The sequence below is a fragment of the Piliocolobus tephrosceles genome, chromosome 9 (genome assembly GCF_002776525.5).
Source record: "Piliocolobus tephrosceles isolate RC106 chromosome 9, ASM277652v3, whole genome shotgun sequence".
Lineage (NCBI taxonomy): Eukaryota > Metazoa > Chordata > Mammalia > Primates > Cercopithecidae > Piliocolobus > Piliocolobus tephrosceles.
The window spans coordinates 10,958,807-10,971,910 of NC_045442.1; the positions used below are offsets into that span (position 1 = coordinate 10,958,807).

The window sequence follows — 13,104 nt, forward strand, 5'->3', positions numbered from 1 at the left end:
CTGGCAAGTGTGCCATGGTTCTGCCAGCCCAGGATAGGGACAGCTGCCATCTACCTTGTTGGGCCACAAAATGCATCCCTGACCCCGATAGCTTCCTAGTGTCCAGGCCCCTGCTGGGGGGCAGAGTGTGGCAGCAGTCACTGGGCAGAGTTAAGGAAGAGGCTGGGCAGGGCCCAGAGGCCCAGGGAGCAGAGAAGGGGGCAGCTGAGAACCCTTCCCCGGGAAGCAGGAGGCTGCAGAAGGCAGGACCCCACATGCTTCAGAATCTTGAGTTCAGGAGAAGGTCACTGCTACACATTGACTTTGAGTAGGTTACCAGTAAGTCCACTCTGCTATGTTGGCTAAGCCAGGAGACCCACGGAAGAGCTGTAAATGGTTTACTTCTCATCAGCAGTCTGCTTTTGACTCACTTGGAGACAGTTTGGCATCCGATGTATCTTTTCTTTCCTGCATACTTTCATTTTCTAACCCATGTCCCTAAGAGACAACCTTTCCAGGGTCTCTCTTCTCCCTATTGACCTTCTTCTCAGCCACAGTGACTCAGTCTTTCTTCATCTTTCTTCTCCTGCCCTCCCTTGCTCTGCCACCAGAAGACGGTTTTGGATATGAGTCCATTTGGGAAATGTGGCTCTTAGGTTCTTGCCTGAGCACTGGTTCTCAACCTTGGCTGCACATTGGAATCACATGGGGAGCTTCAGATATCACTGATGGCTGGGAGTGACCTCAGAGACTCTAAGGCGACAAGTCAGGGATGCAGCCTGGGCACCAGGAATTTCAAAAGCTTTCTGAGTGACTCTAGTGTGCAGCCAGAATTGGGAACCACCAGCCTAGTCATCGTCTACCAGTGTCTAGGTCAGGAGAGAGGTAACTTTTTTTATTTAACTTTACCAAGATAGTGCGAATTTAGTGTTGGATCTACCTGGGGGTACAGGAGTCACATCTGGAGCCCAGTCCCCAGCATCTGCATGCATACAAGAAAAATTTAGATTAATCTAACTTACATTCTATGAAGACAAAGAAATGGTGGCTTTCTAGTGTGGGCAGTTCTCAAGCAGGCAGGTCCCATGTTACATAAGCAAAAATGAGGGCTTGGTTAGACCTGGAAAATCAGTTCCAGAAATGGGAGAGGTGCAGAGTACAGGGGCAGCCAATTGTGTGGCTCTGCTGTGTTTGTCCTCAGAATGGAGCCAGGCTCACAGCATTCTCTGTCTACCTGGCCAAAGGGACATTCATCTGTTGGGCCACTGTCCCAAAATTCCCTGGCCCCACTCTGTGTATGGCCTTCATCCATCACTAGGATGTCTTTGGGTGAAAGATCAGAAAGAAGCTATCATGGAAGGAGAGGCTAACTGAGCAGATGACACTGGCATCCTCATGGTGGCCGCAGTTGTGGTCTGACCAGCCAGAGCTGGGGCACTGGCCAAGGTGGTTCTCACTTCCTGAACACTGAATGTTGTCTAGAAGGATGTCTCCAGAGCCTGGGCCAAAGTGGGCCTTTCCAGGAGCAGCAATGGCCCAATCACACCCAAGCTGCTGGCATACAACCTCAGCTTCATTCAGATCCCACAGGTCACCACACACAGTGCCCCAGGAGCCCTTGTGTAGGACCTCCACATGTCCTGAGCACTGGCCAGAGCCACCCACTAGCCACAACTCTGATCCATCTTCTAAACAGAGCAAGATTTTATTTCTGAGTTTGATAAGTTTTAGGTAGCAAGTGATTTCTAGCTTCTGTGTTTGTGGCTAAGGCAAACACAAGAGCAAAATCTTAAAGCTGAATGATTTAATCAGGCTTAAGGGCTTCAGAGTGAGACAGGAAGTGGGTCTGAATTCTTGTTCTATGGCTTCCTAGTTGTGTAAACTTTGATAAGTGACTGTCTCCCTGAGCCTCAGTTTTATCACCTGTAAAATAAGGACTCTAGCAGCATCTAGAGGGGATGCTACCAATGAGAGTGTGGTCAGCACCCAGCACGTCAGGTTTACTGCAGATCTTGACATATGGTTTTTGTGTCACAATGCTGGGTTATGGGAGAGCAGGTTCCCAGCTGCCTTTTTGTATATGTCTTGGATAAGGGTAGATTTAATCCCCTGAAAGGCACCTGGACCACAAGGGTGACTGTGACTTCAGAAAACACAGTGGCAATGCTCTATCTGGATTGAAGGGCTGTGGCCAATTAAAGTTATCTGCTATCTCTGGAGGCACTGTAAGGACAGCCTCCTCTTACTGTGTCCACTGACTCTGTTACTTTGGCCTTCTTTCTGTTGCTCCAACATGCCCAACTCTTTCCTCTGCCTGTAATGCTTTTCTTTGTCATTCATCACATGCCACGTCTTCAGAGATGCCATCTGTTCTCATCCAGCCCATAGTAGCACCTACTCCACTCCAGGAATCCTCTACTTTCCAACCTGGCTCCTTATTCCCAGTCTTCACCTTTGTCCTTTATCATCCTTACCTCAAAACCAGTTTGTTTATTTCCTTGTTTATTGTGTTTTGATCCTCTCGCGCTTACCCACGTCCACACTAGAGTATAAACTCCAAGAGGACAGGGAGCTGTACTGTGCTCCCACACTTACAACTGGACCTGGTATATAATAGGGCCTCTGTAACTATTGTTTAATGGCTAAATGGTGGTCTTGAGTTAATGAGTGTCTGTATTTCAAATGTTGGAGCTTACCTTGCTTCTCCAGAGCAGAGTTTCAAACATAGCTTTGAAGGTGAAATATATAAGGAATTTCCTTATTCAGATACAAGCAAACCCCAAACCACATCCAGGGACTTACTATCTGACTTTCTGGTGACCTAAAAGAATTACTGGGGTTTCTGCAGGGGCCCCTCAGCATCAGAAGTCTCACAGTTGGCAGGCAGTGTGCTTGCAGTGTGCAAATTGGACCTGGCTTTGGAATGACTGCCTACAGGGTCATGGCTAACAGGAATCCCCAAGCCTCTCATTTGGGTGAGACTAGGTTTCAATGTATGCAAGGTGTAAAATGGGCCAACTCGTGGAGGAAGTGGAGTCTTGTCATACAAGTGTTGAACTTCCACATTTCAGCACTCCGGATAGTTCCCAAGAGGCTGTGGATAGTAGATGCAGCCCCAAGACCCTTTATAGCACCCGGCTTTTCCCTGCAGGCAGTAGCAGCCTGGCCACTCACACACAGAATGCACATGACTGCCTCATTGTAGCTCCCATGTGCCCTTCATGGTGGGAAAATCTAGCAACTATAGAGTAGGATTAATGAAGCCAAGTATAGGGGTCTTAAAAGACTGAATCCCAGAGCTCTACTGGTAAGGGAGTCTCTAAAGTTAGAAACTGTTCTGTCTTTTAACCACCAAAAACTACTTGAAGTTTTCTACCTGACTCCCTTTCACCCTGCGGAATGGCATTGAAAAGAGCATAAAAGCCAGTGTTGGTTTTCATGGAATCACTTTGGAACACCACTGTCATGATGTGTGAGGAGGAGAAGAAGATCACAGTTTCAGGGGCACAGAACTTCCCCATGGAGAGTGAGGCAATCCTGGGACCATTGAAGATTTCAACGGAGTCGTAGGGACATCCAGGGATATCTTCCAGCCTGGGGTGAATAGACATGGAGGGGTAGTGGCAGATTAGAAACTTCCTAGAATTTAATGCTAAAAAAGTGTGACAATCATAGAGATTAAATATTTGGATTATGTTTAAATTGCACACTGAAATGTAAAATATTAATTAATGTTTTTCAGATGACCTATCACAACTCTGTTTTCTTTGGCTAAGGAATGTGTGGGGCTTTCAGCTACAATCTTGTAACAGAATTTTGAAAATTATAATGGTTTTGGCCAATCATAACCTACCTAGGAAATACTATTTTACTATTAGGAAATACTAGTTTACACTGCAACTAAATTCATAACAGTCAGATCACCCCAATGATCAGCATGTAACAGACATCACAGCCAGATTTTTCCTACTTCTGTATTTCACAATAATTGCCATACTCGAATTCTTGGGTAGGAAAAAACTTGATTTCAAAATAAAAGTGGTGACAGGATACAGAAGAATATTTGTAGTATGGCAATTATTCATGAGGAAGGTAAGGGGAAGCAATTTTGAAGGAACAGACAGTGGATAACATAATAGAATTCGGAGGTGTGGGTTAAAGGTCCTTTCCTCATTGTGGTTAATTGTGTCCCTAGGGTTTTAGTCAACAAAGGTAACATGTCCTGAGGCATTTTTGGCTTAGTGCACGGCTGTGGTATAGTCATTATGGAACACAATTCATTGCATGCCTGGAGCTAATGATCATGGAATTCCACAGTGTTGCTGTGTTTGTAACATGATGTGTGTCATGCACAAGAAGAAGGGCTTCATGCAGACTCTTTTACAGACCCACATATTGGTGAACAGATGGGGCATTGACATCAGACAGATCTAGATGGACTGGCCTTGGGCAAATTAATTATCCTCTCTGAGTCTCAGGCTCCTCATCTCTAATGGAGATGACAAAGACATCTATCTTTGGACTGTATAATCCTGGACTATAACAAAGCATGCAAAGTCTGGGCCAGCATTAAAATGTCAGCTGTTAATTTATGTCATAGAGATAAAAATGTCAGTGACTTTGTAATATTTATTCTCTTTATGTCAGAGATAAAGCAGTGACATTAATGTCTCCTCTGACTTTGCAGAACATTTGGAAGATGCAGGTCCCAAAGCTGGAGTAGTTGGCTAATACGTGTATGAAAATGCTCTTACTGTTTAAAATTTGGATTCAAATAAGAAAGTCTCAGAGGACAAATACTGATACCCAGTGTACAATAAGGGCAAAGCTGTTGAGGATTTTTGTGATATTTTTAGAAAAAAAAAAAGAAACACTATCAAAATATGTTAATAAATCACTTATTGTATTTTTCAACTTAGAAGTAACTCATTGGATAGTGCCACAGAGTTAACCCAAAATTTGACTTGGAAAGACTATAGAATGTTGGGTTCTTCTGCTTTCACTCTTAAATGTTTCCCACTAAAAGAAATATCTTTAATATAATTTCACAAATCAATATTCTTATTTACATAGAACGTTCTCTTTAAAAGTTTTCTTACTTCAAACTTGGAATTATGAGTTCTATGCGAAATTTTGTATCCACGTGGATCTCCCAAACACACTGGATGTCTGTTGGGTAGTTTTCTGGATACTGTGGACTAGAAAATGAGCCAGAGAGACTAGAAGTGACCCCTCCACAAGAGTTACTTCCTCCTGAAAAAACAGGAAAAATGGTGTCAGAGTGTGTTCATTTGGCATCACTGTGTAATCCTAATAAAGACCAGCTTACATGCAGTGGTCTGGTGGAATGAGGCGCCAGTTGGCCTGGGTGGGCATGCACAAACTGCCTGAGCAGACTTTTAGCTTAAATATTTCTTGGGAAGGAGAGTCTATTCAATCTAATTCTGATGAAGCAAAAAGCATGAATGTGTGAAAGTTCCCTGCTTTTCCCTCTCTCTCAGCACCCGATAAAACGTCCAATTTGTCCTTTCTGCTTACAGTTTTTTCCCCCTCTCTAAAATAGGGGTTTTGCTTGCTGGGGAGGGACAGAGTAATGAGAGACTGGAAGGAGAGTTGAAGAAATAGAGGCCACATGTTCTTGGGAAAGGGGAGAGTTTGGGGAGGTTTGGGGAGCAAGAGGTTCTAGAACAACTTTGGGTTCTGACGAATTGTAGGTAACGGGAAAGGGACACTGATCTGTTAGGGGATGTTATGACCAGCACCTTCTTTAAGTACTCTTCCTCACCTTTGCTCGGTAGATTATGTTCCCTTTAACTCAGATATTTAGTCTGAGACTGGAACTTGCAGGATTTTGGATTTATAAGGGTTAAACAAGATAACAGCGAAATCTAATAGTTTGATGTACATTGTCATATTAGCATAGACAGATACACACACATCCATGTATGTATTTAAAACAGGATTTCACACAAAGAAGCAGAAAACCTTGAATCAGATTTCTTGTAACCTGAGACCACCTAAAAAGGAAGAGGGCTGTGGCTGAGCCTGTCCTTCCAGCCGACCCCACCACGGCACCAACCGTATGAGTGAAGCTGTCTTGAATTCTCTAGACCAGTCATCAGATGAACTCCACTGAGCAACCTTGCTCAATGCTCTATGGAGCAGAAGGGTCTCCCAGCTGAGCCCTGCTTGAATTCCTGACCCTCAAAGACATGGCATGCATCTAAATGGTGGTTGCTTTAAATTGCTAAGTTTTGGGGAGCAATAGAAAACCAGAATGTCTCCTTTCACTCAATCTCATTTTTCTCATTTCCCTGCCATCCATAAAATGAGAAAATTACAGATCAGTCTTCATTGGAATATCCACTGCCCTTGACCCTAACCATGACCCTTTAACTTTAGACAATCCCTCCCTTCTCACTCATGGTCCCAATAGGTAAATCTGGCCTTCCCCCAAGAACACCAGGACACATCGAGGTCTTCTCCAGGCAAGTTCCCAAGAGAGATGCTTCTGCCAATGGCTGGTGGCTTGTCTTTGTTTACTGAGGCTGTGTAGGGGACAGCCAGGTTCATTCAAAGGGCAAGAGATGGCTTTGTAAATTCCAGTCCTGCCACTTTCTCACCAAGTTATCTTTGGCAGGTTTTTGATCTCCCTAATCCTCAACTGTGAAATCACCTTTCAATCACCTTCAACATCATTTCAGAATTCACAGTGCATGTGGTTGGTCTGTTTTTTCTAATATTTGGTTTTAATTACAGATGAATATTAGTCAATAATTCAATTATAAGATATTTGAAAAGAGGCAAAAGTCATAAGATCCCTAAGAGCCTGTACTTTGGGGCCAGACTGATCAGTGTCAAAATTTGGGTCATTAACTTGTTGAGTGATCCTGAGAAAGTTACTTAACCTTTCTGTGTCTCAATTTTCTCTTCTGTAAAATATAATAGATAATGCCTTTTTGCAGGATTGTCCTGATGATTAGCAATGATCTGAGCAAAACGTCTCCCCATGTTTACTGTAGTTTCCCTTGGTCTTTGTGTAGCTGAGCCAAAGAATGGGTAAATGAGATTGATGGCCAAGAGCATCGACAGCTTGGGTTCAGATACCCTGGCTAGCCCTGGGCACCTTGCTAACATTCTGTGTCTCAGGTTATCTGGAAAATAAGAACAATCTAAGAACCTGCCTCAAGGGGCTATTGTGGGGATTGCAAGAGTTATATATGTGAAGGGCTCAGAACAGTGCCTGGTTCTTAGCACTTACAGGTATTTGCTGCCATTATTATTATTATTATTATTATTATTATTAGGAAGTTGCCTGAATTAGAAAAAAATACAGACATACCTGATGGTGTGGGTGGAGGTAGGTCTTCGGTATCTGAATGCATAAAGAAAGGTAACAGGTTAATCTATTTTGGGGTGACAAGGTATAGAAACCCAGAGTACCAGAACTACCCCTTGGGCAACTTCAACCCTCCTCTGGCAGGGTCCTCGGCCTAGGAGGCTGGGGAATAGCAGCTGGGTCAACTCTGCCCCTTGGCAGCCAGGGCTGGATTGCCCTTGGCCCTCCTTATGCAGAATCCCTGGACTACTTGTTGAGATGCATATTCCACAGCCCCTTTTCTACTTAGTCATAATCTCTGGGGGCAGGACCCTAGAATTTACATTGTAGTGCCCAGGTGGTGCTCATGCCAAATAATTAGCGACCTTTCCTGTGCAACCAGAGCTGCCCATGGTGTCCAAAGGAGATGCTTGAGAAACAGACAGACACATGGATGGATGGATGGATGGATGGATGGATGGATGGATGGATGGATGATGGATGGATGGATGGATGGATGAAAATGCCACCCAGGATGCAGAGTTTCAAAATGTCACAAATGCAGCATCGGAAATCACTGGCTGAGGAGGGAGAGGATACCTGAGCAGATGACACTGGCATCCTCATGGTGGCCACAGTTGTGCTCTGACCAGCCCAAGTGGACACACTGGCCCAGGTTGTGCTCTACCCCAGAGCACTGGAGATTGTCCAAGAAGATGTCTCCTGTGCCTGGGCCAAAGTGGGCCTTGCCAGGGCCAGAAACAGCCTGCCCACACCCCAGCTGCCGGCACACAACCTCAGCTTCACTGAGGTCCCACAGGTCGTCGCACACAGTGCCCCAGGCACCCTGGTGGAGAATCTCCACGCGCCCCAAGCACCGGCCTGAGCCGTCCACCAGCCGCAGCTCCAGCCAGTCCTCTGCAGACAAAGACACAGCATGTGAGTTCCCAAAAGACCTGGCCTGGGTCCACCAGTGCCAGCTCAGAGACGGTTAGGGAGGAACATTCCCCAATCTTAAGCCTTGGGGCTTGTTCCTTAGATTTCTCATGTGTTCCTGAGTTGCAGGTTGTGAGGTCTTCAGTCAATTTAATTTCATTAAGTTATTTCATTTAATTTCATTAAATTATTAAATTTCATTCAATTTAATTTCATTAAGTACTTACTGATTGTCTTTTATGTTAAGCACTGATGATACAGCTCTAAACCAGAGATGTGATTTCTGTCCTCAGGGAGCCCAGAGTCTATTTATTAGTCAAATGTAGGCACTGTTACAGTGCACGATTGCACACTGTGACAAATTGGCCAAAGAGGGGAAAAACAGGATGCTATGAAGGGAACAATAGAGAGTAAGGGCCTGGAGGACACCTCTTTAAAAAGTGAGAAGGAGCTAGTCAGGGGAAGAGCTCGGAAAGTGGCCTGAGCCAGAGGAATATCATATGCAAAAAGGCCATGCATCTCCAAAAAATATAGACTTACACACATATCATCATCATCATCATCATCATCATCATCATCACACGTAAAAAATCAAAAATATTTTTCAATAAGACTTTCTAATAGAATCTCAGTGGTGTGAAAATCCTTGCAGTTTAGATAAAGAGTGAACTTAGAACTGAAAAAACAAATAGCTTAAGGACAAAATCAAGAACATCTGATATTTAACTCCCAACAGCAAAAGATGTGACTGACCTGTACTGTTAGCGAGTGATTCTTCAGCATCTGTTTATAGAGAGAATAAGTATGTCACTATTTTTTGGAAACCTTGACTTTAACAACGGAAGATGAAGGTTTTAGTTCCATCATTATATGTGTTTATTAATCTGATGTGGGAAGAATTAGTCCTTTTAAAAAACATAGTACTGGGAGAAGCAGATTCATCTGCAGATAATGAAAGTAAATTTCTCTCTGGTTGTTGGTTTGTACCAAGTTATGTAAAAATGGCCAGATGCAAAGGTACATTTGGAATGATCTGAATTAAACCATTAATTCTGTAGCAGGTGAGTTTCACTTTGGGCGTATTTGGGGGGACTTCAGATTTAGACAATCATCCTCTGGGAGATTGAGACGTGGGAATAACATATACCCAGGAGGCTGTCACGAGGATACATGTCACTCATGATAAGACGTCACAAAGTAAACAGGCAAATGAATGTACCAACACATAAGACAATGTTTTTAAGTATGCACCTCAAATTAAAGGTCATCGTTAGCAGGTACTGACGTGCAACTGAGCTGCTTTTCACATGGGTAACTCTATGCAGCAAGCCCTCCTACTTTGAGTTCTGATTCCTGATTTTTTCAAGTCACATCAGGTATTACAGCTGTTAGTTTACCAAAAGATATCTCATTATCAGAAAGGATTATTTATAGACAATCCAGAGGTGGCTAACTTACTCGTAGCTAACTGTTTATACACAAGAAAATCCAGAATATATTTTTAAAATTGTCACAAGCCAATTGAAATAAGTCAGGTTAGTGCACAGATTTGTGTGTGATTGAGTGAGGACATGGCAGTGAGAATTACCAATATGCTTAAGAGAGAGCTTGAGTGTTGCTCACATAAAGTCTGTGTGTCAGCACAGGCTCTGGAAGCCAGACTCAAGTCTTCCTGGCTCTGAAGTCCCCCAGCCTTGCTACTGAGGGCCGCCTCTTTCAATGAGCTCCTTATTCCCAGCATTAAAAAATTCTCATCATTAAACATGTTATTCGCATATTTCAGTAAAGCACACATACCTTTGGTAATACTTACTACCAAATTAGAAAATTAGGTTTTATACTGGAGGCTATCAGAAAAAACCTCCTCTATTTAACCACGTTAGAAAAGCTACAGCAAAAATCGAATGCTAAATGTTTGAGGATCCTGTTTTTGTTCCAGGCTGACTCTGAACATTGGCAGGGAGGTTTTTGAAGCACTCTGGGACTGGCAGTGCCCATATTAGAGGGGAGAAGATACCTGAGCAGATGACACTGGCATCCTCGTGGTGCCCACAGTTGTGCTCTGACCAGCCTGAGTGGGCACACTGGCCCAGGTAGCGCTCCACACCAGTGCACTGGAGGTTGTCCAGGAAGATATCTCCTGAGCCGGGGCCAAAGTGGGCCTTTCCAAGGGCAGACATGGCTCGACCACACCCAAGCTGCCGGCACACAACCTCAGCTTCGTTCAGGTCCCACAGGTCGTCACACACGGTGCCCCAAGCGCTCTGGTGGAGAATCTCCACGCGTCCTGAGCACCGGCCAGAGCCACCCACCAGCCGCAGCTCCGGCCAATCCCCTGCAGAGAGAGATCTGGTAACTGTTGTCCTCTGGGGACACTGCACCCTTCCCATGAGTGCTGAGCTCCCCACCCCATGCTACTTCTACTAGTGGAAAACCTTGTACTTGGTCAACTATTCAACCTTTTAGTTGGAAGTTGCAAAGCCATTAGGATTGTCTGTAGCACTAGAAGTCCACTAATGGAGTATCTGTTTTCCCAGAGGTATGTGCCCATTTGTTTTGGCTAAGTGCAGAAAAACAAATAATTTGCACAGTGATTTGTGATTTTACCAAGTGTGTGGTGCGTGTGTGTGTGTTCACCTCCATCTTTATCATAACTCAGGAAGGTAAGTAGAAGAGTATTGGTGTACCAATTTTATCTATGAGGAAACTGAAAGTCGGAGAAGCAAAGTGATTCACCCTCAGTCCCACATCTGGTAAGTAGCAGATGTAAAGTCAGATCTCCTGGTTCCAAAGTTCACGATTTTTTCTCTGCTATTCTATCTCACTGCCTCTGCAATGACTCTGACACTCCACTTACTTTGCTAAAGTCTATTGGTGATGCGGATGGGGAGCTAACTGTGATCAGTACTGGTCATAAGGTGGAAAGACAGAACCCCACTAGAAAGTACTTGTAAGCTGCTCAGGCTTTGATGACCTTGAAAGGTACCAAAAAATGAACTTCACTCATCTTGGGATGCTAGAGCCAAAAGACCCCAAATGTTTTGAATGGCTCTAAAAGTTTGGGCAGAGTCAGGTGTCCCGTTTGCAAATAGATGAACTATTTGCAGTCGGTCCAGTTTCTGTGCATGAAGCAGATACAGGTGCAGATACAAATGCAGGTGCTGAGAGGAAAGGACACACTTAGTAAATGAATAAATACATTTCAGGGCTTACCTGCTCTTGCTGTTACTGTCCTGGGTGTTGCTGTCGGGATGGCTGTGAATACAAGAAGACTCCCATAATTAAGAAGGGATGACTTAGGCAAGTCAAGAAGGCAGCATTCTGAGATTAGTCTTCAGTAAATGCCAAGATTCTGGCTGATTCTTTTTCCCTGCAATCTTCATAACATATGAGCTCCCAAATCAAACTCTGTTTTCATGCGGGTCTTTATGTTTCTCAGGTGTGTGAGGTCCAACAAAAATAATATTCTCTTTTTCTGCTCAGTTACCATAAATATAACAATATTCAAATTGTGCTATTCTATGCAAAAATGCGAACAGTCACAATCAGTGTCCTTCTGGGGAAAACAGCTGTTTCTTCTGCTTGCTTCTGCCTTACTAACTTTCCCTAAAAGTGGAGTATCTGATTAGGTGAGTCATTGGCTTTGATAAAAGCAAAAAAGGAGATCAAATAAAAAATTATCAATATACAGAGACTCAATCACTGATAGGCATAACTTGATTCCAGAGTAAATGGGCATCATATTTATGCAAAAGCTGTGCAGACAGAATCTCTCATCTACAGAAGATTTATACAGGGAATTTGGAATCATCTATGAGAGACAGAGCAAATAATGAGAGTAAAAGCACTGGGAGAGGGGACACAAGAAGAAATTAGGGAGTACAATTTGAGTAATAGCATGAACACGACTTACTGATTAGATGTGGAGTCTGCGACACTGCCTCTGCAAATACAAGGAAATACATCGTCAATAGTTGTTTAACGTGGATTATGGTGATTTGTCACGATCTACTTTGGTACATAGAGCATCTCCTTTGTGTTTTATAGCATGTTCCCAAAGCTTGCTCAGTGAGTCACCCTGGCACTTGGTAAAATACAAGAGACTATTTTAAACTATGTCTTGGAAAAAGTGGATACTAGGTATCTGCAGTTTCATGAGCTCTGCCTGTTTTCTTTTAGTGGTGAATAATGCAGGACCTCAGATAATTACTGAACCTCCTAAGTCTCAGTTTCCTAATCTGTAAAAGGGGAAGAATCATGGGTCTGTGTGAGGATAACATATGTGAAGTGCTTAAAATGCTGCCTGGCATATAATAGGGATTCAGTAAGTGTTAGCTGTTATTTTGAGCATTTTGATCACTGTTGTTGTTATTATTGTCTAACCCTGAGTACCCTGCACTTCAACAGGTACCCTTGGCTTGGTCCATCTGCCTTCTTGCTTTCTTGCCACCCACTTTATATATTCCATCTCTAGGCCATGCTGTTCCCTCACCTGATGTGCTGTCTCACTTTCTCTACCTATAGTCTAGCCAGCATTACAGGCCATTTCCCCTCAGTGTTTCCTTAATACTTGTAATCTATATTGCACTCTCTCTCTTTCCTAATGTCTTTGGCAGAGTTGCATGCATATGTCAATTTAGTATATTCTGGTATATTTATCTGTCCTATTGTTTGCCTTCTTCTAGTGTTTCTCTTTGTCCTCTATGCATACCCCATGTATTTGCCTTAAACTTCCTCTTGGTTGTACTTGAGCCTCTCTCAGGCTGGGACTACAGTTTCTTCCGCAGGTCCTAAAACACCTACCTAGTACTAGATTCAGAGTAACTTCAGAAATGACTTTCTAATTGACTGACTGTGATGAGATGTTTAGG

At 43.6% G+C, this 13,104-nt stretch overlaps 1 protein-coding gene across 1 annotated transcript; it reads right to left on the reverse strand.

The window, feature by feature from the left end:
- Positions 1–4,468: 4,468 nt before the first annotated feature.
- DMBT1L1 lies at positions 4,469–10,623 on the reverse strand. Its single transcript, XM_023224282.2, has 5 exons — positions 10,211–10,623; positions 7,898–8,253; positions 7,322–7,354; positions 5,079–5,232; positions 4,469–4,511 (listed from the first exon to the last, which is right to left on the reverse strand). The coding sequence occupies exons 1-5, from the start codon at positions 10,621–10,623 to the stop codon at positions 4,469–4,471; spliced, it is 999 nt and encodes a 332-aa protein (XP_023080050.2).
- Between the last annotated feature and the right edge of the window lie 2,481 nt (positions 10,624–13,104).